Raw genomic sequence first — 24566 nt, 5'->3', positions numbered from 1 at the left:
TGTCCGAGTTTACTTTTTTGTTCTGGTTTACTTATGCCCCTATCCAAGTTTACGTATAATCCATTGGTTTCCATGGTCACTGCACGCGCATGGGAGGGTTGGATAGGCCACATGCCTCGGACGCTGCCCTCCAGGATTGAAATCCCACAAGGGACACCGAGTGCCACATTTTTTTCAACCCTCAACACCCTCGAGATTCACGCACGCAACTGGCCACCGTTGATTCCACCGCTTCACTTCATTTAATAGCCCGTGGGCTTTAGTGTCGAGGGTGGCTAGGGTCGAGAATTACAAGGGTAAGATCCATAGCAATGAACAACTCCAAAACGGAGTTAAGTTTGAGAGAGGTCCCACAAAGAATGTTGGTTGGGTACTTGCCCCTGCAAGTAAAGGTTTCCACCTCAAAATGAGGCACCCCCTCAATGGGAGAGAGTTTTAGTAGGGGGAGTTCACACTCAAGCAAGCACCTCATCAACAAGGCAAATCCAAAAAGGAATCAATTCCTCTTCAAACAAATCCATTGGCAAGAAGACATCACCTCAAGGAGGTTTTGAGAATGGCCAAGGCAAGTGCAAGGAAAATTCCATAAGAAAACTCCCAAGTGAGAGGTAGTGTCCAAAAAGGTCGTCTTGCAAAAATATACGCCCAACCAATAAGGAGCCCCCACAAAGTAGGACCTCTTTTTCAAGTAATGGTAACTAATTTACCAAGTTAAAAGAGTAAAAATGAGCCTAATCAAAAAATTATATTGCCAATATTAGATCATTTGCCAGTCTACTAAAGAAGTAATATTCCAAGCTTCAAGAGCTAATCCATAGCTTAGTTTAGGGAAGGTGTTGCAAAGCGAAGGTTGGAGAGGAAGCACCATAAACGCTCCGTTGCAAACATTAATGTCCCATATTGCTTTAAAGTTCAATTTAGTTTGTTTTTTTGAGCCCTCACCTGCATGAAGCAATAGGAAGATATATTACCGTTAAGTTAAAGCTTTGAACAACCATGCTCTATTATCGAACCTGCCATGTCTCTTGTGCTTGCAACTTCTTGCAACTTTTTTACCTTCAAACCCCTACGCAGAAGTCGTCCAACGCCTCAATTTATCATAGTGACTTCCTAAGCTTATTTTCAATTTGTTTGTTTTAGTAATGAAAAGTTTTGATAGACTTCTTAACCTTGGTAGTTGGTAGGAGAGCAATTTGGCTTGATAATCACATTCATATGTAGAAATTTATGTACACCCCATTGAAATTAAACTGTTAAAAGAACGAATAAGTCGAAAACACTTACCATATTACTTTGTTTTCCAAATATAACCTCCCAAGTGTTTTGTTTGGTTTTATTAAAGCTTTGGGAGGAACCAACAGTTACCATGGAGATTGTTACTTTGAGAGTGAAAATGTATCAAAAGGCAACACTATTTATATCGTCATGTCTTACATAAAAATGATTCTACCTACCAATGAATCGAGCTTCTGAGCCCTCTAGTCTCTCTCGCCTTCTCCACTCCAGATCCTCATTGACCTACATTGCTATACATCCTCGAGAGTAGCTATTTTGCTCACCTTGCTCAAAATTTATTCAACTTCACCTCCACTTGGCTTAGGATGTAGACTCCATGTTGAGATCACAAGGGAGTAAAAAGTCAGTACCAAATTCTCGACCATCTATTCAAGTTTTACCTCCACTCGGCTCAAGATGCAGACTCCATGTAGAGATCATGAGAGCATAAAAAGTCAGTACCTTACACCCTCCCCAACTACTTGTAAGGAGTCCCCATCAAATCAAGAATACACAGCTGCCTACTAGATGTGACCAACTACACAATTACAGCCGACCGAAAAGTCCACTTCGGCAAGTCTTCAAAACCACCATTGCAGACTCGAAAATGAAGATGGAGTTGCGACGGTATTACGTGATGATGATTCTTAGGATGAAAGGCAGAGTGAGTCACAATCATTAGCCCACAAAAACGGTGTCACGAAAGACAGTCATTTCTTTTCTTTGACACAAACGGCAAAAAGCACAGATGCAACTGTTTGAAGTGTTAAGGTAAAGCACACGTAATAATGCTTAATTTCATTATATTGGGCAATCAGATACATAAAATTTCTGTGGAGTCCTCCTAGTACACACCCTTATTTTCATCAAAACAACTATGTAAAATATTGTGCGACTTCAAATTTTTAACTTGTCTTTGAAATACTGCCTCCAATGTTTGCCTTTCTTTTTATGTCCAGAGTACCGTGGGATATCTGCAATCAGGAACAAAATGCCACATTAGCGAGATGACAAACATGAGCTGGATGCAAATATGAGAGCAAGCAAAGTTGTATCACCTCCCGCAGGATATACAGAATTGTAGTGAACCTCAGCCCAAAAACTCAGATGGATAACTGCAAAGCAATCGATTTTACAACATGATGCTTCTAACAAATGGAGCATCACTTTTGGATACACAATCTAGGCAACGAACCTCTTTTAGATTTTGATTGCCTTGGTAGTATCTGAACGAAGGATGTGTCCTTGAATGATGTCAAAAGGCATATCCTCACGCCATACTGAAAGGAAAATGTACCGTACTCAGACACTTGCATAGGTGCATTCACAATCAGCTGCACAGATGAGCTTCAACATGTACTCCATGGAAGCTTTTGTACCAAGTACAAACGCCCACACCAGACAGAAAACAGTGGTATTGGAAGTGGACGCATGCATACACGTACCATCCTACCATAGGCATTCATTTCCCTTTTATTTAAAAAGATTTGACAGAAATTCACTATACTTTCAACACAGAGCTCCCTCCCACCAGTTTTCCGAAGAGCAATTGTCCCTTAAAGAATATTTGAGGGGGTTGGTGGTGAATTTCCTACCACGGATTCAAAGGCAAGCTAGAATTCAATTATCGATTCAAGAGGAATGCAGAACATATCCGAAAGGCATTCCTATGAGAAGGTGAAAAAACTAGTTGTGAGCTGAATCCACCTATACAGCCAAAATAAAAGGTGAAATTTGTTCTTTGCTTATATACTGCAGTCAGAGGAATGGAGTTCGTGAAAGCATTTTGCCCTTAGATGGTCAGTCAAATTTGTTTACTTACTTAAATCTACTTCAGTGCATTAATCTCCTGTCATTACAAAATGTAAAGAAAAACATGGGAGGTAAAGAATTAGTCATACAAAGTCTGCAGCTGCTTGCAGTGTAACATGATCTCCCCACTCTCCAGACCTTGCATTATTGACGGTAAATTGCAGAGAGTTTAGTTGGCCATGCCAATATAATAGCGGACTTAGTAACGAAAACGCACGACAAATACCTTGCCATTTTCTTGACATAGTCACTATACTTCATTGGTACATATCCTTCATAGAATTCTGGGTGAGAGGTGAGCTGCAATATCAGATATATTATTGAAAACTGTCACTGTCAGATAAGCAAGTAGCAAAGAACAACCATGAAGCAACACATATGGGAGAAAAAAAACCTGAGTTACAACATCATCTCTCACAGACTTATGATGCGTGGGTGTACGATATAGCTGGTCAGAGAAGGCACGAAACTGTACACAACATGGAAATTACAACGATTTGCATTAGTCACGTTCTGAGCGGGATGAAAACACACACAGCGCCTCTATAACGACCCGACACACACTCTTGGGAAGATACACACACACACACTATGGGGCACCACTCGGCTTACACAACACACCTGGCCGAGACAGGGAACACACCTCTGGAGTGAGAGTAGAGAGACTATCCACTTGCCCACTCCACACAGACACACACACACACACACACACACACCCAAAAAACTCAGCTCAAAAGAGGAGAATTTCTGATGTTTAGATACAAATGAGCTTGGGCCAACACCAATGGGGCAAACAGCTCACACAATATGGGTAAAAGATACCAGATACAATCACAAACTAGAGCAGAAACTTCGCTCATAGGAGAAACTTACACAGAAAAACAGCAGGAAAAGAGTGAGGAATTTGGCAAAATGGACAGCGCCATCGCGTCCGGAACGGCCCAAAACCCCAGTCTACAATGTCAAAGTGCTCAAATCCGACCTCGGATGAGCAGTTTACGGCCAAAACAGACTCCAAAAACCCCAAAAACACACCTGCGGCTGTTCCTCCTCTCTTCTCCACGTTTTTTCTGGTCTTCTCTCTCTTTTTTTCAGTTCCCACACTTAGCTTTTTTAGTTGGGGACCCTTGGCCTTTTAGATGACCTCAAACGGACCCCGAACAAGCCAAAAACTGACCTCGCAGTGCATAGTTGTCACCTTTTTGCATCATTCGCACACCTGGCACTCAGCTTTTTTCAATAATGCGTCCCGCCACGACGTGAAGTGGCCCCAAAAAGTGGTCCTCATGATGACCTTTCTGTACAATTATCACAAGAAAACATCCACGTTGTGCCCGTACTTCTCCACGTGTAAATATTGACCCCATTCACCCTCCTAACGCCACTAGATGCCATCTGACGCACCTGCTTACCTCATGTCGTCGGCCCGCCGATAGCTTCCTCGAGAAGTTTTACGCGCTAACAACTCCTCATTATTGTAGAAAAAACTCACTTGTACTGGTAACGATGAAAATCGATGCACTATGTACATGGTGTCCTACCTGTACACATGTGGGCCCCACGTAACCACCTGGCTCTGGAAAATGGGCAATACTTTATTTGATGCACCATGCATGGGTATGTACATATGCGCAATCCCTTGCTCCAAAAAACTCCTGACATAATTTGCCCACCCCCTAGCCTGCTAGAGCATTCATGCTCAGCAGCAGCACTAGTAGATGCTCATTCCACCTGGATCAAAAGGCCAAAGGCATATCGCCTGATTCACAAGAAGCATCATAACACCACACCTACATTTGTCAACAATCAACCAAAATGCACCATAGGCATATTCAACTAACACATCCGCCCTGTCTAAGGTTCCAAAAGCATAAATATTGCATGCCACATTCAACCCAACCGATAGAGACAACTCAAGTGACTCATCACCTGGCATCTTGGCTTCACCAGCCATAACAACAACTTGCAAATCATGCACCCAAGTAGCTAAAAGCATTGTGTGAAGGTAAAGTTGTTGATATCCAAAGCACAAAAGTATCCCCGCAGCACACATATCCCTAGCATAGGCATCCACATAGCTGAGATTGGACTCATATATGCCAAACCCCTTCGCATCATCATAAGCATACTCATCATCACACATAACTTCATCCACATCATAATCATGGCTAGCACCACTATCCATAGCTTCTAGCATGGGTTCATCAGTCTCCAAGAATACAGATCCCTGCTCTAAATCACAATCATGCTCACAAATTGGTTCAATCACTGCACATACATCAAAATATGGCTTCAAAACAGGCTCCACATCCAACAAATCCACAAAATGGCTCTCAACCTTGCCCTCTTCCCTAATTTCCAAGGAACTAGTATCCAAAGATACGTGCTCATCATCAATAACCTCAACCTCACACTCACACCCAGAATCACAAGGTACACAAGTAGCCAATGCATCCTCTTCAAGACTTTTCAATCCTGTATCCAAAGCATTACTCACCTCTTTAGGCTCTTCCATAAACCTGTCAACCTGCAAGACCTCTTTACGCTTCACAATAGACCTTGGGAAGAAACGAGAAACATCATAGGATAGGCTACTTTTCACCTGCTTAGGCTTAACTTCATCTTCCATGTCAAATCCATCTTGCACATTCATACCTGTACTGATACCATGTTCCTCAAGACGCTTAAACTTCCATTCCTTGTGCTTTGCAATGCATACCGCATCTTCAAAAGACTCGGGCCTCTTCAACTCAACCTCGAACCGCAACCAAGGTGACAAACCATCAACAAAAAAACTTTTCTTCAATGAATAAGGGGGGGTCTCATCCTTAAGAGCAACACACCAAAAGAGTCCATAAATCTGTAAAACCTTGTACATAGGCATCAACACCTTGACAAGAACCTTGCTTAAGAGCATTGAGCTCATTCCATACTGCATTTGCATCTTCAAAAACTTGGAAACGCTCTAAAAAAGCTTCTATAAACTTGTCAAGACTCAAACCATAAGAAGAAGCCACTGCTTCTTTAGCTTCCAAATCCATGAACCAAACACGGGCCTCATCTTTCAAAAGCAATCCAAATAGCCTCAAAATCTTCTCCTCATCACACATATTGTTGCTTATGCATGCCACCTCGACTTGCTCCAGAAAGTCTTCCGCATCTTCACCACTTCTTCCATGAAATTCCGGATAAGAGAAAGCCATGGCTACCCAAGCTACTATGCTTTGAGAACCCCTTTAAACACACGTACAAGAACCCACAACTTTTGACTGACTCAATCCCCAGAAACCTCAATGGAGCTCAAATTTAGATAAGGACAAACACATGCACATCAAATAAGTTTTCATAGTTGATCATTGGAATGACAACAGGCAAAGGACATTCCAGGATCTCTCTTAATCTTCTTGGCCCAAACATAAAGACTATGCGCTGCTGGAAAAAAATCTTCCTGGACACATGAACATTTATCTGGATTCTTTGAGTTAAATGAAATGGAGTGAATTGAGGTCCATTTTGATCATCCATTAAAGCCAACCATGAAGCTCCCAAGAAGGCACACCTGACTCAACCTCTGATTTTGCCAAAATTTCAGCAGCATAACAGCATAAATGGCTCAAAATACCAAAAAACCAGCCATCATAACTTGGGAAAATTTCGACAGAGTTTCCTCAGAAGTAGAGCAGTAGGAACCCAAAATATAGACTGTCTATGTATGCATAAACTGTCAACAATAGAACCTGAGCATCAAATAGGACTCACTAGTACATAGCCTATGGCGAGGTCACAAAAAGGGTGCTCCAGCTACCTGTATCACCGAAAGGATCTCCACATTTGAGAATCCCCCAGCTCAATAAAAACCTCACACTATCGATCCTCACACGAAGGCTAATGCAAATCGCATATAGTCAAGTCTCAGAAATGACTATCTTCCAGACCAAGTCTCAGAAATGGCTGGGACTGCCAAATACAACCAAGTATGGCTCCACAAATGCGTACAATGGCAGTTTCCACAAGTAACGTACAATCCAGCAGACAATGCGCTCAAATAGGCGCCAAGTGATGTATACCCACAACAACTGCAAGTGACATCACTGCTAGTATATCACTGTACTCCAGCTACCTGTACCTGTGTGAATCACCTGTACCTGTACCTGTCCCTGTAACCTGTAACCTGTAACCTGTAATTTGTAATCTGCAACCTGTAATCCCGAAGCTCGAAGCTCGAAGCTCGAAGCTCGAAGCTCGAAGCTCGAAGCAGAAGGTACTCGAAGAAGATCCTCCGTGGGGGCGCCAAAAGAATGTGAGCGGGATGAAAACACACACAGCGCCTCTATAACGACCCGACACACACTCTTGGGAAGATACACACACACACTATGGGGCACCACTCGGCTTACACAACACACCTGGCCGAGACAGGGAACACACCTCTGGAGTGAGAGTAGAGAGACTATCCACTTGCCCACTCCACACAGACACACACACACACACACACACACACCCAAAAAACTCAGCTCAAAAGAGGAGAATTTCTGATGTTTAGATACAAATGAGCTTGGGCCAACACCAATGGGGCAAACAGCTCACACAATATGGGTAAAAGATACCAGATACAATCACAAACTAGAGCAGAAACTTCGCTCATAGGAGAAACTTACACAGAAAAACAGCAAGAAAAGAGTGAGGAATTTGGCAAAATGGACAGCGCCATCGCGTCCGGAACGGCCCAAAACCCCAGTCTACAATGTCAAAGTGCTCAAATCCGACCTCGGATGAGCAGTTTACGGCCAAAACAGGCTCCAAAAACCCCAAAAACACACCTGCGGCTGTTCCTCCTCTCTTCTCCACGTTTTTTCTGGTCTTCTCTCTCTTTTTTTCAGTTCCCACACTTAGCTTTTTTAGTTGGGGACCCTTGGCCTTTAAGATGACCTCAAACGGACCCCGAACAGGCCAAAAACTGACCTCGCAGTGCATAGTTGTCACCTTTTTGCATCATTCGCACACCTGGCACTCAGCTTTTTTCAATAATGCGTCCCGCCACCACGTGAAGTGGCCCCAAAAAGTGGTCCTCATGATGATCTTTCTGCACAATTATCACAAGAAAACATCCACGTTGTGCCCGTACTTCTCCACGTGTAAATATTGACCCCATTCACCCTCCTAACGCCACTAGATGCCATCTGACGCACCTGCTTACCTCATGTCGTCGGCCCGCCGATAGCTTCCTCGAGAAGTTTTACGCGCTAACAACTCCTCATTATTGTAGAAAAAACTCACTGGTACTGGTAACGATGAAAATCGATGCACTATGTACATGGTGTCCTACCTGTACACATGTGGGCCCCACGTAACCACCTGGCTCTGGAAAATGGGCAATACTTTATTTGATGCACCATGCATGGGTATGTACATATGCGCAATCCCTTGCTCCAAAAAACTCCTGACAACGTGTAAAGACTCAATAATGACCTACGACATCAAGTGCAATAGAAATGGAAGAGAGAGAGTTAACACCCAGCGGCACAGAAACTGTTGTGCCATTGCAGCTTGTGAGATCTCAAGTTCAGTAGATTCTTTACACACTCCCCGCTTTCAAAGATTCAGAGCATCATTGACCGCTTGGTTAGCCTCTTTACAGAGGATGTATGTCACTAACTTGCAGAAGATGGCCGAGAGGCCATAAGGGGTTAGGATTAATAACCTAACCCTTCTAACTTACAAAGTGTGGTCAAGCCTCGAGGGGCCCTAACCCCGTTAAAAATAAAGCAAAGACCAAATTGTGTGGAGGCTGATGATGTGGCGCATCGTACGGACTGGCCAGAAATTGCAGAAGCTGCTAGCGTGGCAGTACAGCCAGCCCACGTTTTACAAAGGTACCCTAGGGGCGCATCAGCTTTTGGGTTTGTAGCTTTTGGATGCCCTAGCTTTTCACTGGGTTGCTTTTGGGCCATAGGCCACATGTAAAACGGCCTCTTCTCCTGGCAAATCAACTTGGGAGCGCCTGCAAAGAGAGGACCCTCGGACATTGTACTTTGTGCAGCATCAATAAAAAAGAAATACCAAAAAGGGGATAACGCTCAATGCTGCTGCTTTCTCTCGCCCGCCATCGCTGCCCATATCCCTGCTTCCCCTTGCGCTGCCCTAGACCTGCCAGCCCGCCCCTTCTCTCCCCCTGGCGCTGCCTTGAGCTGCCCGCCAGGCCCATCCCGACCACCTCGCGCTACCCGCAGCCTTCCCACCCACTCCCTCCTCGCACTGCCCTCACCCCCCCCCCCCCCCCCCCCCCCCCAACACCCCCCTGTTCTCTGGATTGATAACAAGTGCTCGTCTTCGATGATGTTTCCCAACGGCACCAATTCGCCTGGCTTCACCTCGCTCTCATCGATGCCCTCGATCCACCTTCGCTCGCCATCACAGCAACAGACACAGATGGGGGATTCTGCTCCGCCACAGAGGGACTCGACTGAAGCCCCCTCACCCAACCCCGCGGAACCCACCATCCGACTTGCTCCTTCGCCGGCAAAGCGAGCGAGCTTCAAGGAAGAGGTGGCGCGCCTCAGGCCACCACTGTTATCTGCAAGATCATTGACCCCGACCTCAAAGAGGGGAGGTGCGTGATCTCCTTCAGGCCCGCCTTTTAGCAAAGGTGGGAAAGATCATCGACGTCAGCTTCTCAAACGCGGCTATTATCAGATTGAGTTTGAGACTTCCAAGATGGCGTCCAAGGTCATTGCAATGAACCTCTTGGCCATCCGATCCGCCAAGCTCATTTTCGATGGTGGTGCCATGGCTTCAATCCAGCTACCGATGCTCTTGTCGAGGAGGCAGACCTACCCATCTTAGTCTGCCTCCCTAGCCTGAGGAGAGACTACCTCCCGCTACTTTCCAGGATAGGCTCCGAGATTGGGACAGTCTTGGAGACACCTCGCACGGCAGCTTCTGTCGCTGCCAAGGCATCATGCATTCCTACAATACGCATTCTGGTTCGAGACACCCACACCCTCCCGAAGGTCGTTTTACTACCTCGAGTGAATGGTGGTTAGCTCCGTCAGAATGTGGAGTATTCGGGCCTACCAAATCAGTGCTTCAATTGTCGACAAATGGGCCATCTTACGAAGGCTTATCCACGGAGGAGGCCCTGACCCGCGACACAGACCCAGCCTCCTAAGGTTGGCCAAGCCCAGCAGGCAAAGACGCAGGGAGCTCAAACAGGTTCTTCCTCCAAGACTCCTGCCCAGGCAGAGGAGGGCTGGTAGCAAGTTCGTGGTCGATGTCACCAAGGACCACCACCCCCGTTCGGTGCCCCTGGTCGTCGACCTACGCCAGGCCAACAGCAGTGGATTCCCACAGGGAACCGTTTCGACCCTTTACAACGGGATAAGCCGACGGATACCCCTTCCACCTCAGCTTAGCCACTCACAGCCCCTCCTCTTCCCGCTCTGCCTACTGCCCCTAACCCCCACACACACACCCCCGCCCCCACCTCCATCACCACCACCTCCCCCACCCGTTACCAACCCTCCCATCCCACCCACTAGCCCCCCTGCTCCGTCGTCTACTCCCTCTCCTACCTCACAACCGGCCCAGGGGGCAGGACCATCGATAGCTAGGTCTCTTGGCAGTGCTTTTGCCACGAGCCGCCTGGCGCGGAAAGAGCAGCCATTTCTCCGACACCCCTGTTGGTGCATACGTCACCTTTTGCACCAGTCCCTCGAGGATTGACTAGTTTCGACATCCGTCGCGAGTGGGACTTCTTCGCTTACAACTTCACACAATTCCTCAACGATTCCTCTCCCGACCTTGAGGCGGCTTGTTTCAGAGTCCACGAATTGTTTCTAGCAGCTAGAGGGACAGAAGCCCTAGACACACCGATTGGTTTCTCCTTCCCACTGTGTGGCAAGGATCAGACTGAGTGGATCTTGGATTCAGTGATGTCTAGAGTTCTCTCATCACACGGGGGACTTGGGGGTGACAGATTTGATACAGACTCTCTGGCCATTGGCCAAGTTTTCTGTGACACCACCGGATACAGCCGGATGTAGGCACATTGTGGTACACTTTATTTGCTAACACGTAGAGTACACCCGGCTATGTATATGTACATGAGGACTCCTGGACAAAGGATGTAGCCCGATGGACTACACGCTCTTCCTAGGCCTAGGTTGGACAGCCTCTACAGTCACAACTATCTCGGCTGTGGATTACTCCCCATCATCCAAGGCGGCCTCGAAGATAGCGAGGTTGGTTGATGTTGCAGCATCACTCTTTACTCACTGATCCCATGAGGAAATGTGCAAGGATAAGGTGGACCCCAGTTTCAACGTTAGGGGTCGCTTGCGTCAAGGGCTTCAGAGATGCCTTGTGGGTGGTATGATTGATATTCTTATGCTTCAGGAGCACCACCTTTGTAAGAGCCGCATTCGGCAATGTGGAAAGATTCTGCTTGGCCGCTATGAGACATTTTGGTCAACTGCTTTTGGGCATGGAGCCATTCAAGGAGGGGTATGTATGACTATTGCAGACTCGTGGCAGCAAGCCATTGTGGCAAAGGTATTATTGTGCCAAGGCCCAGTGGATTACTATGCACGTTCATGGTTGCTTCATGGGCTTCCTGAACATCTACGCGCCCAATACGGGGAGTGCACGAGCTGAGTTCTCGTCACATATTGTAGAGTCTTTGCCGCATGCAGAGCAGTGGTGTGTCGGGGGAGACTTCAACATGTTGGAGGACCCCTCATATAGGATTGGAGGCAGCCATGCTACTGTGCACAAGGCTAAATTGGCAGCTTGGGAGCCTTTATGTATGACCTTGAGGATTTCAAATGTTTGGCAACATGCAAGCTTTGTGCGGTGCCCACACATCTTACCTTTCTCATGCTCTAACCGCACAGTAGGAGAAGCGAATCTATCTCGGATAGATCGCTTCTACACGATTGACCGCATCTATGACATGGGAGGATCTATTTGCATTCTGGCAAGGACTTCTTTCTCAGATCACGTGCCAGTGAGTACTTACTATGACAGACAGACAAACAGAAACAGAGGAGTGGGAGTGGCCTTTTCCAGATTCAAGAGAAGATCAATGATGTATCCTTCATATTGAAGTTGCCAAATACTTCGAAGATTCACAATGCATTGCATGCGAGTCTGTTGAAACCTTTCAAAGGTGAGGTGCCAGTGGACAGGGAGCCTCAATTTGTTGAAACCTTTCAAAGGTGAGGTGCCAGTGGACAAGGAGCCTAAGGAGCAACATGAAGTGGAAGAGACCGAGGAGATTCTCGTTCCAGAACAAATACCGGCTCACAAGGAAAGGAGTGCGATGTTGCACATTCCCGAGAGGATTTTGCTAGATACAGAGCTCAGAGAGCGCGTGGTGGCACTTTGGACAGAGAGTTGGGTACCCTTGCTAGCAGAGTCACCACTAGACTTGCTGAGCTTAGTTGCTTCTTCCTTCAAAAGTATGCAACTCGCTACCGCCAAGGAGGAGGAGAAGCCGCTCAGACGAGGCATTTCTTCCTTGCAGCAGATGCAAGAGAACCACCCAGACAGTCCTTGGTTAGAGGAGCAAATGCAACAGGCTCGACAAGAGCTGACCACCATTGAGGAGCCGTGTCACGTGTTTTCCTTTTATCGGCAGGCATCTCAGTGGACCCACGTGGACGACAGAGTTACTGAGGAGTTCTTTGAGACTGTGAGGCCTCGCCATGCGCGCACCAGTGTTAGCCAGTTGAGGAGACCTGATGGGTCAGTTGCTTCAGAGCCTTAGGATATGCGTGTCATTGCTACTGACTTTTACCGTGAGTTGCTTTCAGCTGAGCACAGTCAGAGCGCCAGGGTGCATGCGGAGAGCAGGTTTGGGCACAGATGCCTTGCCTAGTTACTGAGGAGATGCCTCATAGACTAGAGATGCCTCTCTAGCCAGGGAGCTCCATGAGGCACTCAGGGCACTCCCCGAGGTAGCTGCCCAAGGGAGGATGGTTTGCCTTCCAACTTTTTCTTGGAGTACTAGGAGTTGCTTGGTTCGGATCTATGTAGCGCCTACCAGCACATCTTGCACACTATTGAGATGCCTAACAACATGAGTGAGGGTCTGATTTACCTTATTTCCAAGGAGGGAGGCTCCTTGGATGAGATTCGGTAGTGGCGGCTCATCACTATTCTCAACTCAGCCTACAAAATCTTAGCAAAGGCTTTGAGTTAGAGGATTCAGCCACTACTTGAGTTTTTATTGCAAACTCTCAAAAGAGATTCAACAATAATATTCACCAAATAGCACCTTGCAACCTGTCCCTTAACTTTTACGTGTGCAAAAGGCTCTTGCCTCTGCAAACAAGCATAATCCACAACACTGTAGCGTACTACCCACGACCAAGTAAGCTCAAATTTCAAGATGATTTACCAATGCGTCAAAGAATCCAAGCAATAGCCTCAGAGAATCGGCGAGCAATGTGCCACTTGGCAGACCCACATCACTCCCGCAGGAGATCTAGTGGCCAAGATACCACCGTGAGACCTCTCCCTATCTCATCTTCATTCATACTTGCAAACCCTAAAAACGCAGCAGAAAATCACCCTAATTTGACGACTTTTTGGCAAGGCGAACGTTGAAAAGGTTATGTAGGAGCATGCGGAACTTCCTGTTTGTCCTGTAGATGGGAACCCTCTTCCATAACACCCTTCCCTTTGTTGGCCATAGTGTAATCCCGCGTTCCTGTACTCTGACTTCACCAAACCAACCGAGGCTCACCTCCTGAGAAAAAAGTGATTCTATCCCAACGACGGAACCATGAAACCGGCCCGTAGGGTTATAGACTTTGTCTTTCACCCGAAACTTTACTTTAAGCTTTAACACACAGAGAAACCTTGCAGAAGGAACTTGTAACGGGAATTAACACTTCAAAGCACACACAGCTCGGAAGCTAGAATGCTCGGAGCAGACGCCGACAACCTGTAGGCCCCAAAAACTCTCACCCCTTTCGGTATTTCTTTATTCCTTTAGAGAGTAAAGTTACAAAACTAGAGTCTTGGGGATCTTCACCTGTATCCAACTAGATCGCATCTGTTTTGGTAAAATTTCGGCAACATAACAACACCAAAACTCGCCCTAAACGAATCCCCCTGCTAGAACTCGCTTCCAAAGACAAAAACCCTTTGTTTTCAGCCCAAAAACAGAAACTACAGCTCGCTGTATTTACTGGCTTTTACCCTATTTTCAGCTCTAAAAAGTCCCAGAACTGTCCTCTAATAGTGGGGCACTATTCCCAATGCTTCTGGCATCCATATGGCTGCAAAACAGTCAAAAACAGCGCAATACCAACGCTGAAAATGCACTTATAAGGTGAGGTTATCACCCTCACCGGTGCTTGCTTTTGGAATAGCAGTTAGCTACTCATGTTCTTGCTCAAAGAGGCTCTTGCCTCGGCACAAAAGCATAAGACCACACAATTGTACATAGGTCAAATGAAGAGCCCTCTTGTGGGGCATCACTTTATTGCACGTAGGGGAGAGAGAGAGCAGTGTAGAGTGTGCAAGACATCACTTCTTGCACTACATTGTACATGAGAGGGAAAGCTTGCACACAGATTTTGTGGCCCAAAATAGCAGTTCCCTAAATTTTGGGAAATGCTTCCATTGGACTCTCACTAGTCATCTGACCATCTTTCACCACTGGGACCACGTCCAAAAATGCAATGTTAGCCCAGTTCTCAGGTAATTTTCTTTGGGTGACCTACCATGGCACTGTGCCTCGATTGAGTTAATTTCCTGGCGAGAAGACCTAAATGACTTTGAACTGAGCCTAGACACCCTTCTACTACTTCTCAAGTAATTTTCTCTGGGTGACCTACCATGGCACTGTGCCTTGATTTAGTTAATTTCCTGGCGAGAAGACCTAAACGACTTTGAACTGAGCCTAGACACCCTTTTACTACTGGAATTCCAGTGCCGACCAACTTCCCATCTGCGGGTGAAACTATTGTTTCACACTCGCCATACAATGTCCGACCATTTGCAACTTCAAAAAGAGGGTCCCCAAATTAAACAAAAATCATCGGAAAGAAACCAATAACTCGAGTTAGCAATCGCCACGTCCTCGAGACATTGCACCACAGTTGTCCTCAGAAGCATGCCTCACTCCAGCCTTCTTTATGCAGGCTTAGTGCCTTGGACTTCAACGGGGTTTTCAGCGTGTGATACCTTAGAGCTTAACAAAAGCGTTTGATATATCTTATCCCCAAAGAAGATAGGGTGTTGGATGACATTTGTCACTGGCGACTTATTATAATTCCCAACTCAGCCTACAGGATTCTTGCAAAGGCTTTGAGCTCGAGAGTCCAACCATTCTCTAGGGATCTGACACATGCTCCACAAACAAAAATTCCGTACAGTGGGCTTCTGCCACGTCACTCAAAACTGATAGCTCACCCTTATGACAAGTAGGCCAACTCAATGTATGTAAATGGATGTCTTGCACAACCCAATTGGAGCATGTACTACAGCCTATAGGTTCTCTTTTGGCAAAATTGTGTAGCATAGATAGGTTTAATACTAACAGAAGGATTTATTTTTTTTTCCGAGAAAAAGATCCTTCTATTAGTTAATGAAAACAGCCCATAGGGCTACATCCACCTCTGCGAGAGAGGGCTACAACAAGCATAATGAGGAGACTCTCCCAATGAAAAAACAGCATATATACAATGAGGCTAAATCAAGAGATGGGAGGAGGGAAGAGCCACACAGGTGGACAATAGTGTCATCTGAGCACCCCCTGGACTATAGTGTAGAAAGGCCCAGGGCGCCAGAGTCGAAGGAAAGCCTCGCGGCGCTCCCGCATGCGGTCGGAGCTGCCCTGTAGTCCCTCAAGCTGTCCTCTGAGAGTATGGATCAGCTCTAGCCAAAAGTCACGAACAGTCTCTGCTGGTGGCACAGGGCGAGCCTCAAAGATGCGGAAACAGCGGGCCCGCCAGATGAACCAGAGAGCTAGGCCGCTGATGAGCTCCCAACACTCCTCTCTCTCACTGCACCACTCCTGTGGAGTAAGCTCTGTAGCAGGCTGGAGTGTAGGTCGCCCCCCCGCATCACTATCATCCTGCTGGTAAAAGATAGCTCAAACTGAAGTGCCGGGCCCGTGAGGGTGGACCAAGCCGCTACCCCCCAAGTGTACTGTCGAGCCGTGGAGAGGGCAAGCATCAACCGAAGAACTCGTAGCCACACCTGCTGGGCCGAGGGACAGTCCCAAAGACAGTGACGCTGACTCTCCACCAACTGGTCACGGGCTGCACATGTGGTCGAGAGACCACTATGCACAAGACAGCTCCCTACTGCTGTGGCTCTGTGTGCAACCAGCCACTGAAACAAAGTGACGCGCCTCGGCTGTCTGGAGTCCCACAGCCTTTGCCAAAAAGCTGCCAAGAACTCGACTGTGAGGCCCTCCTCCTGCCAATGACGTGTTGCAACGGGGCGGGCCTCTCTGTGCAGCAAGTATATGACGTCCAAGCCGAACAGTGTACTGAAAGAAGGGGACTCCTGGGCGGTCTACAGAAGAGAAGGGGTCCCTCCATAGCCACTCACCAGGATCCCACTGTACTCGTGCCAGTGGACAACACTCCCAAGCCCATAGCCTCCAATGTCCAGTCTCGAGTTGCTGGGTCAGGGTCTATGACGCAAGTCCTCCCACAGATGCCCACAACTCGGATCCTCTGGAAACAACACTCTGCTACCTGCGGGGCCTCTACTGCAACTCACTGTAATCGTCCCCCACCCTGAAGCTCGAAGAACAGGGCTGGGACAGTCTCTGAGCAAGCCCTGACTGAAATGAGAACCTCCAGTCGTGTGAAGGCTCCCATCCACCGGGGTGCTACTCGCTCGAGAGGCATGAGCCACTCAGCTGGAACTGACTCTAAGATGTCCTGACACATGCTCTGCACCCCTCTCATGCCCTGTATCTGAACAGCTCGCACCTCCTCTGACAAACATGTGAACTCTAGCCAGTCACCTAGAGAGCGCGATGGACCTGCTGCCATGGGACCCCAAGAAACATGAGGCCGACTCTCAACCAAGTGGCCTCTCTGAGTGCTAACCATGGGGTTCCAGACGAGGGGCTGCCGTAGGCGCTCCTCCGTGCACGTCGGCTATCTCTGCTCTAGGCCACGCCCTAAGAGCTCCCAAGATCGAAGCAAACTCACAGCGAATCGGTCCTCCAGTCTCCTGCTCAAACCAACTCGGCGCAACTCTGTAAAGATCCATCTGGTCGAAGGTTGCCAAGGGCCTCCTGACTGAGGCACCCTGGCACCAAGCCTCTGCAGCAAGAACTCCTTCCAGGGCTCCTCGCCTGGAAGAAGTCCTCTGACGACAAACTTCCCAAGAAGGGCTCTGCTCTGCTATGCAAGATCAATGATCCCAAGCCCTCCCTGAGAACAAGGAAGTGTGATGACCGACCAAGCCACCTTGGCTCGGGCAATCTACGTGTCGCGACCGGACCAAAGGAAGTTCCTGATCAGCCTCTCTACCTGGCTGATACAAGAACTCGAGAAGATCCAGCAAGAAGTGATGTACCACATAGTCGCCAACAACACCTGGTTGGCAACTACTACTCTACCAGCCAGCGAAAGTCGTACTGAGCTCCAATGTAACAGCTTTCTCCTGATGGACAGGAGAAGAGGATCAATCTGCTGCTCGAGGGACAAGTCCAGACCAACCTGACAACCCAAGTACCGAACTGCGGTCCCTGGAGGAATCCACCTGAAACCCTCTCCTGGCATCCAATCTGGCACAGGAGCACTGCCAACCGAGAAAGCCACTGTCTTTCTCCAGTTGATCAATGCGCCCGATGCACAGCAGAAGGTCTCCAAAGCCTGCTCACATCTGTGTAGATTGGCCTCCTGGCCCTCTAAGTACAAGGCTGAGTCGTCGGCAAACTCAGCGTCCAAAAGCTCATCTCCCCGTATAGGGAGTGCTAAGCCCCTCAGACCAACCTACTGTGACACCAAAAATCTGCTCATCGACTCCGCATAGAACAGAAAGAGAAAGGGGGCAAGAGGACAACCCTGTCTGACCGATCGTGTGAGCATGAAGCGCTCACCTCTACCTCCTGCCAAAAGTGTTAGGGAATAAAGGCCTAAGTGCCTTGTACTTATTAACTTATAAGTTAAAAGACTTATAAGTGAGGGGGCCCAAGTGTGAATGGCCCCCTAGTCACTTACTCATATACTCAAAGGTCAAGCCCAAATAAAAAAATCGTGACTTCTCCCAGATTCCGACGAGCGTTCTCTCTCTCTCTCTCACGTTCTTCTCTGCGTGTGCTTCTTCTGCGCCACTCTCCTCTTCTCCTTCACTCTCATTGCATAGGATAGCAAGTGGGCTCTCTCTCCTGCTCCCCCACACATGGTATCAGAGCTTTAGGGTTTCCAAGAGAGCCATTTTCGCAACACAAATCAGAATTCTGTTCTTGCTCGCTGCGGGAAGGATATTCAACCGTTTTCGATCAACTCTGTCGCGAAGGGATCCTCTCACCGTGTAGAATCGACCTCCGGTGACAGTTTCCCCAAAATTAGGGTTTCAAAAACTGGCGAACAGCAGCCTATTTCTGCTGAAATTGACCAATTTCGGGGTCAATTTGATGCAATTTCATTAGGGCAAGTCTCACAGGTCAATCTTACAGGTGTTTCCACCAACGAGGTTCTGAAAATTCAGCAAAACAGGTGTTTACAGATCTGATTTTTACCCTAAAACAGGGAATTTCAGCAAGCAAATGATGTATACACCTTGTGGAAACCTTTGGTAAAGGTTTGGCAGTGAATGTACGCTGTTTTGGGGTGATTTCGCGTGAAATTTGCTCGCTGTTTTTCTGTAACAGCAAGCTGTTTTTTGCCCGATTGCACACATTTGGGCGTATTTAGGTCGGCAAAACAGGGTTTCAGTGTTTGCAATCACTCAGAATGGCTTCTAGCAGTGAAAGTGGCAATTTGTTGCACATTCGCAAGCTTGAAGGGGCCCATAACTTTGCTATATGGAAGAAGCAATGTTATAATGTGATGTTGCAGAAGAAACAGGCGAAACCTATTAAGTTACAGGGTGTGAAACCGGTTGATATGGAGGTTGAAGAATGAGAAGAAGTGGACGAGTTGGCTCGCTCCACGATCATGCTTTCGGTGTCTGACAATTTACTCTTTAATGTAGAGAATGAGCAGACAGCATGGGGCATGTGGAAGCGTTTAGACGAGTTGTATGCACAGCAGAGTGCTGCCAGTAAAGTGTATTGGCTTAAGAAGCTTATGGATCTCCGCATGAAGGAGGGTACGCACATGTCAGTGCACCTCAATGAATTCAATTCTATTTTCAGCCAACTGACAGAGCTGAAATTCACGATTGATGAGGAGTTCAAAGCTACTTTTCTGCTATGCACATTGCCCGAGAGTTGGGATGTATTCCGGACAGCTCTTAGTAACTCAAGTGCATCACTTAAGTATGCAGATGTAGAGAGTTCTCTCTTGATGGAAGAGATGAACAGGAAGAACACCACAGGTGGGTCTTCTAATGCATTGCACTTGAGAGGCAGGTCTCAACAGAGGGAGAAATCTGACAGTAAGGACAGGGCACGTAGCAAATCTCGTAGGAAAGATGTTGTGTGTCATCATTGTGGAAAGAAAGGGCATTATAAACGGGAATGCTATGAGTGGAAGAAAGAGAAGAACAAGGGTGTTGAAACTGATGCAAAGGACAAGGGAAATACCAAGAAGAGCACTGTGTTGATTGAGGAAATCAATGTTGCTAGTAGTTGTGACAGTGACAGCAGCACTGATGTACTCAATGCCTCTTCTGTGGATGCACATACCCTTGCTATGGGTTCTGATGTGGACATGCATACTTGGATTCTTGATTCAGGTGCCTCCTTTCATGTAACACCTCATAGGGATTGGTTTACACAGTACTCAGGTGAGGTGCAGGGCACTGTTTATTTGGGAGACAACTATGCATGTGACATTGCAGGTATTGACAGTGTCCAGTTTTCCTTTGCTGATGGTATGACTTTTGTTTTGCACAAAGTGCGCCATGTGCCACAACTCAAGAAGAGTTTGATTAGTACAGGGCAGCTAGATGATGCAAGCTATCACACCACTTTTGGTGATAGCAAGTGGAAAATTTGTAAAGGGGCCCGGATTGTAGCCAAGGGTTGTAAATCGGACACTTTGTATCCCTTGCATGTATCTAGTGTGCGTGACCATGTTGTCGCCGTAACCGAGCAGCCAAGTGTTTCTTTGTGGCATGGCCGGTTGGGACACGAGTAAAAGAGGAATGGAAACTCTGTCTCGTTGTGGTTATTTGCCGTGTTTGAGGTATGCTGATTTTCTCATTGTGAGCACTGTATTTATGGTAAGCACAGTCAAACACCGCACAAAAGGTCTCTTTCTTTGAAGTCTGACAGGTTAGACTTAGTGCATTCCGATGTATGTGAAATGTCACAGTTGTCCTTAGGGGGAAAGAAATATTTTGTCTCGTTTATCGATGATGCTACACGTAAGGTGTGGGTTTATCCAATACGTGCTAAAAGCGATGTTTTGGATACTTTCAAGAAGTTTCTTGCGTTTGTTGAGAATCAAACAAACAAGAAGCTTAGGTCTTTGCGCTCAGACAATGGGGGGGAGTATGTATCAAAAGCATTTATTGACTTTTGTGCTACTAAAGGTATTAAAAGAGAGCTCACGGCTCCTTTTAATCCCTCTCAGAATGGAGTTGCAGAGAGGTTGAACCGGACTATCCAAGAGAAAGTTCGGAGTATGCTGTCACATGCTGCATTACCTCATGGTTTTTGGGCAGAAGCTGTGCAAACAGCTATTCACTTGATTAATCGCTCACCTAGCAAGGCTTTGGGTGGAAAGGTGCCTGAGGAGGTGTGGTCTGGCAAGCCACCCTCATATGCACATTTAAGAGTGTTTGGTTGTGAGGCCTATGTTCACATCCGGAGTGAACTGCGCACCAAACTAGAACCAAAGTCTCATAAATGCATTTTCCTAGGATATGGTGAGGATGGTGAAATGGGGTATAGATTATGGGATCCCGCATTACGGAAAATCATACGCAGCAATGATGTCATCTTCAATGAGAATTGCATGCACAAACAGCCCACAAAGGTCGAGGAAGTGCGCCGGGTTGTTTTTCGTGAAGATGTTACATATGGACAGCCAAGAAGGCCCAATGTTCAGCAGCCTTTACATGCTGAAAATGGTGCTGAAAATCAGCCATTAGCTGCTGAAAATCAGCCCCAACAAGTTGCCATTGATGCACCACAGGTAGGGGAACAGGTTGATGCTCCTAGACCGCCCGTTGTTGCGATGCAACCGGCTGAACAGCCTGCTGTTTTTGATGGTTTACAGGCTGAAAATCCACCTGTTATGGATCATTGGGTGCGTAGGTCTACTCGGGTGACAAGGCCCCCCGATAGATATGAACCGTCTTTGGACTATGTCATGCTTACTGATTGTGGTGAGCCGTCTTGCTATAAAGAGGCTATGCAACGGGAAGACAGTAAGAAATGGTTCAAAGCAATGGTTTCAGAAATGCAGTCTTTGGAGAAAAACCATACATGGGACTTGGTTGATTTGCCTAAAGGGCATAAGGCTCTGCCATGTAAATGGGTTTACAAGACCAAGGTCACATCTGATGCTTCTTCTAAGTACAAGGCACGTTTGGTTGCTAAAGGGTACAAGCAAAAGCATGGTGTGGATTTTGATGAGATTTTTTCTCCTGTTGTAAAGTTTGCCACATTACGTCTTGTTTTAGGCCTGGTTGCTTCTGAAGATATGGAGTTAAAGCAAATGGATGTCAAAACAGCGTTTTTGCATGGCGATTTGCTTGAGATGATCTATATGATGCAGCCAGAAGGTTTTGTGTCAAAGGGGCAAGAGAAGAAAGTATGTAGACTCTTGAAGAGCTTGTATGGTTTGAAACAATCTCCCCGTGCATGGTATCACAAGTTTGATACATTCATGAGGTCTCAAGGATACAAAAGAAGTAATTCTGATCACTGTTTGTATATCAAAACGGCAAGTGATGGATCTCTTCTATTGCTGATTTTGTATGTTGATGACATGCTTATTGCGGGTAACAATGTCACGGAGTTGGATGCATTACAGCAAAGCTTAAAGAATCGCTTTGACATGAAGGATCTTGGTGATGCTAATCATATTTTGGGCATGCGTATCTCTCGAGATAGACCCAACAGGCGTCTGTATCTATCTCAACGAGATTATGTTAATAAGGTGCTACATCGTTTTCATATGGATGGGGGAAAGGCACTTGGTACTCCGCTGCCTCCATATGTAAAACTAACTGCACATGACTGCCCAAACACAGATGATATGCGGGCTGAAATGGCCAAGATTCCTTATGCATCAGCCGTTGGCAGTTTGATGTATGCTATGGTTGCTACACGTCCGGACATTGCATTTGCGGTGGGAGTGGTAAGCAGGTACATGAGCAATCCCGGCAAAAAGCATTGGGAAGCAGTGAAGTGTATCTTGAGATACTTGAAAGGCACTAAAGACTTGTGCATTTGTCTTGGGAAGAGTGAGACATCTGTGCATGGCTTTACAGATGCAGATTTTGTTGGACATCCAGATTGCAGGAAGTCTATCTCTGGATATGTGTTTACATTCACAGGAGGTGCAGTTTCTTGGATTTCTAGACTGCAAAAATGTGTTGCTTTGTCTACCACTGAGGCTGAGTATGTGGCTGCCACTGAGGCATGCAAAGAAGCTTTGTGGCTCATGCGTTTGGTAGAAGAGCTTGGCATTAAGTCACCGGTTCCTGTGCTACACTGTGATAGTCAGAGTGCTATTATGCTTGCAAGGAATCCTGTTTTTCATGCCAAGACAAAGCACATAGAGGTGAAGTATCATTTTATCAGGAGTGTGCTTGATGACAAGAGCATTACACTTGTCAAGGTGCACACAGATGACAATCCTGCAGATCTTTTGACCAAGAGTCTTCCAGCAGAGCGGTTTGCATATTGCCGTCAGATGATGGGTGTTGGAGGAGTAAGTGCATGACCAGCTGATGTATTATAGTTAGTTGATTCTTTGATCTCCCAAGGTACATTGCCTTTAGGTGGGAGGTTGTTAGGGAATAAAGGCCTAAGTGCCTTGTACTTATTAACTTATAAGTTAAAAGACTTATAAGTGAGGGGGCCCAAGTGTGAATGGCCCCCTAGTCACTTACTCATATACTCAAAGGTCAAGCCCAAATAAAAAAATCGTGACTTCTCCCAGATTCCGACGAGCGTTCTCTCTCTCTCTCTCTCTCTCTCTCTCTCTCACGTTCTTCTCTGCGTGTGCTTCTTCTGCGCCACTCTCCTCTTCTCCTTCACTCTCATTGCATAGGATAGCAAGTGGGCTCTCTCTCCTGCTCCCCCACAAAAAGCACCTGACTGTGAGCCTGTCTGTACAAAGCTGACACCCCTCTGATCCAAGCATCTGAGAAGCCTATCCTGCGGAGCGTGCCCTCTAAAAAGTCCCAGTCGACTCTGTCGTATGCCTTCTCAAAATCGAGAAGAAGAATCACAAGGTCCTCCCCACGGAGCCGTGCCAGGGCAGAAGCCTCCCAGGAAGTGAAGATGTTGTCAAGGATACTGCGTTCCTTGACAAAACCTGTCTGAGTCCCATGTATAAGGCTCTCCAAAAGTGGCTGAATCCTCAAACTCAGAGCCTTGGCAAGAATTTTGTAGGCTGAGTTGAGGATGGTGATGGGGCGCCACTGTCGAATCTCATCCAAGGAGCCACCCTCCTTTGGAATAAGGTAAATCAGGCCCTCACTCATGCTATCCGGCATCACTCCTGTGTGCAGAATGTACTGAAAGGCACTACAAAGATCTGGGCCAAGCAGGTCCCAGTACTCCAAGAAGAAGCTGGGAGTCAGCCCATCCTCACCAGGACAGCTACCACGAGGGAGGGCCCTAAGAGCCGTGTGTAGCTCCTCAAGCTGAAGAGGCATCTCTAGCCTCTGGCGCATCTCCTCAGTCACAAGACAAGGCATCTGTGCCCAAACCTGCTCCCTGCATGCATCCTGTCGCTCTGGCTGGGGCTCAGCCGACAGTAACTCACGGTAAAAGTCAGTAGCAACTACACGCATATGCTCGGGCTCACAAACAACTGACCCATCGGGTCTCCTCAACTGATTGACCTTGGCATGCGAGTGCCGAGGTCCCACTGTCTCAAAAAAAACACCTGTAACTCTGTCACCCACCTGAGTCCACTGAGATGCCTGTCGGTGAAAGGCAAATGTAGCGCGGATAATGTGTCGTACTCTCTACAGTGTGGGTGCCCCTCAGTGCAATGTGCGTGACAATCTCACTCAAACAAATGGAAACTCTCTCAAACAAATGGAAACTCTCTCAAACAGAATGAAACACAGAAATAATGGATAACAACAGAGACACAACAGTAAACCAGAACATGTGGACTCGACTAGCTCAAAGAACCATGTAC

The 24566-nt window shown here is 47.0% G+C and overlaps 1 protein-coding gene across 2 annotated transcripts in view; it reads right to left on the bottom strand.

Moving 5' to 3' along the window:
- Window positions 1–2041: 2041 nt before the first annotated feature.
- Window positions 2042–24566, bottom strand: part of LOC147442987 (OVARIAN TUMOR DOMAIN-containing deubiquitinating enzyme 12-like) — a 68916-nt gene continuing 46391 nt past the window's right edge. The window contains exons 6-11 of one of the 2 annotated variants that reach the window (XM_086528946.1): window positions 3482–3556; window positions 3314–3387; window positions 3177–3225; window positions 2471–2555; window positions 2334–2390; window positions 2042–2249 (exon numbers count right to left, since the gene is read on the bottom strand). In XM_086528946.1, coding sequence (XP_086385072.1) covers window positions 2173–2249; window positions 2334–2390; window positions 2471–2555; window positions 3177–3225; window positions 3314–3387; window positions 3482–3556 — 417 coding nt within the window. In that variant the 3' untranslated portion in view covers window positions 2042–2172. The remainder of the gene's footprint in view (window positions 2250–2333; window positions 2391–2470; window positions 2556–3176; window positions 3226–3313; window positions 3388–3481; window positions 3557–24566) is intronic. The other variant, XM_086528947.1, reaches the window with a different exon arrangement.

Source organism: Adiantum capillus-veneris, chromosome 14 (genome assembly GCF_014529385.1).
Source record: "Adiantum capillus-veneris isolate H3 chromosome 14, ASM1452938v2, whole genome shotgun sequence".
Taxonomy (NCBI): domain Eukaryota; kingdom Viridiplantae; phylum Streptophyta; class Polypodiopsida; order Polypodiales; family Pteridaceae; genus Adiantum; species Adiantum capillus-veneris.
The sequence above is the reverse complement of the archived record's forward strand: the minus strand, read 5'-3'. Positions and strand labels throughout refer to the sequence as shown.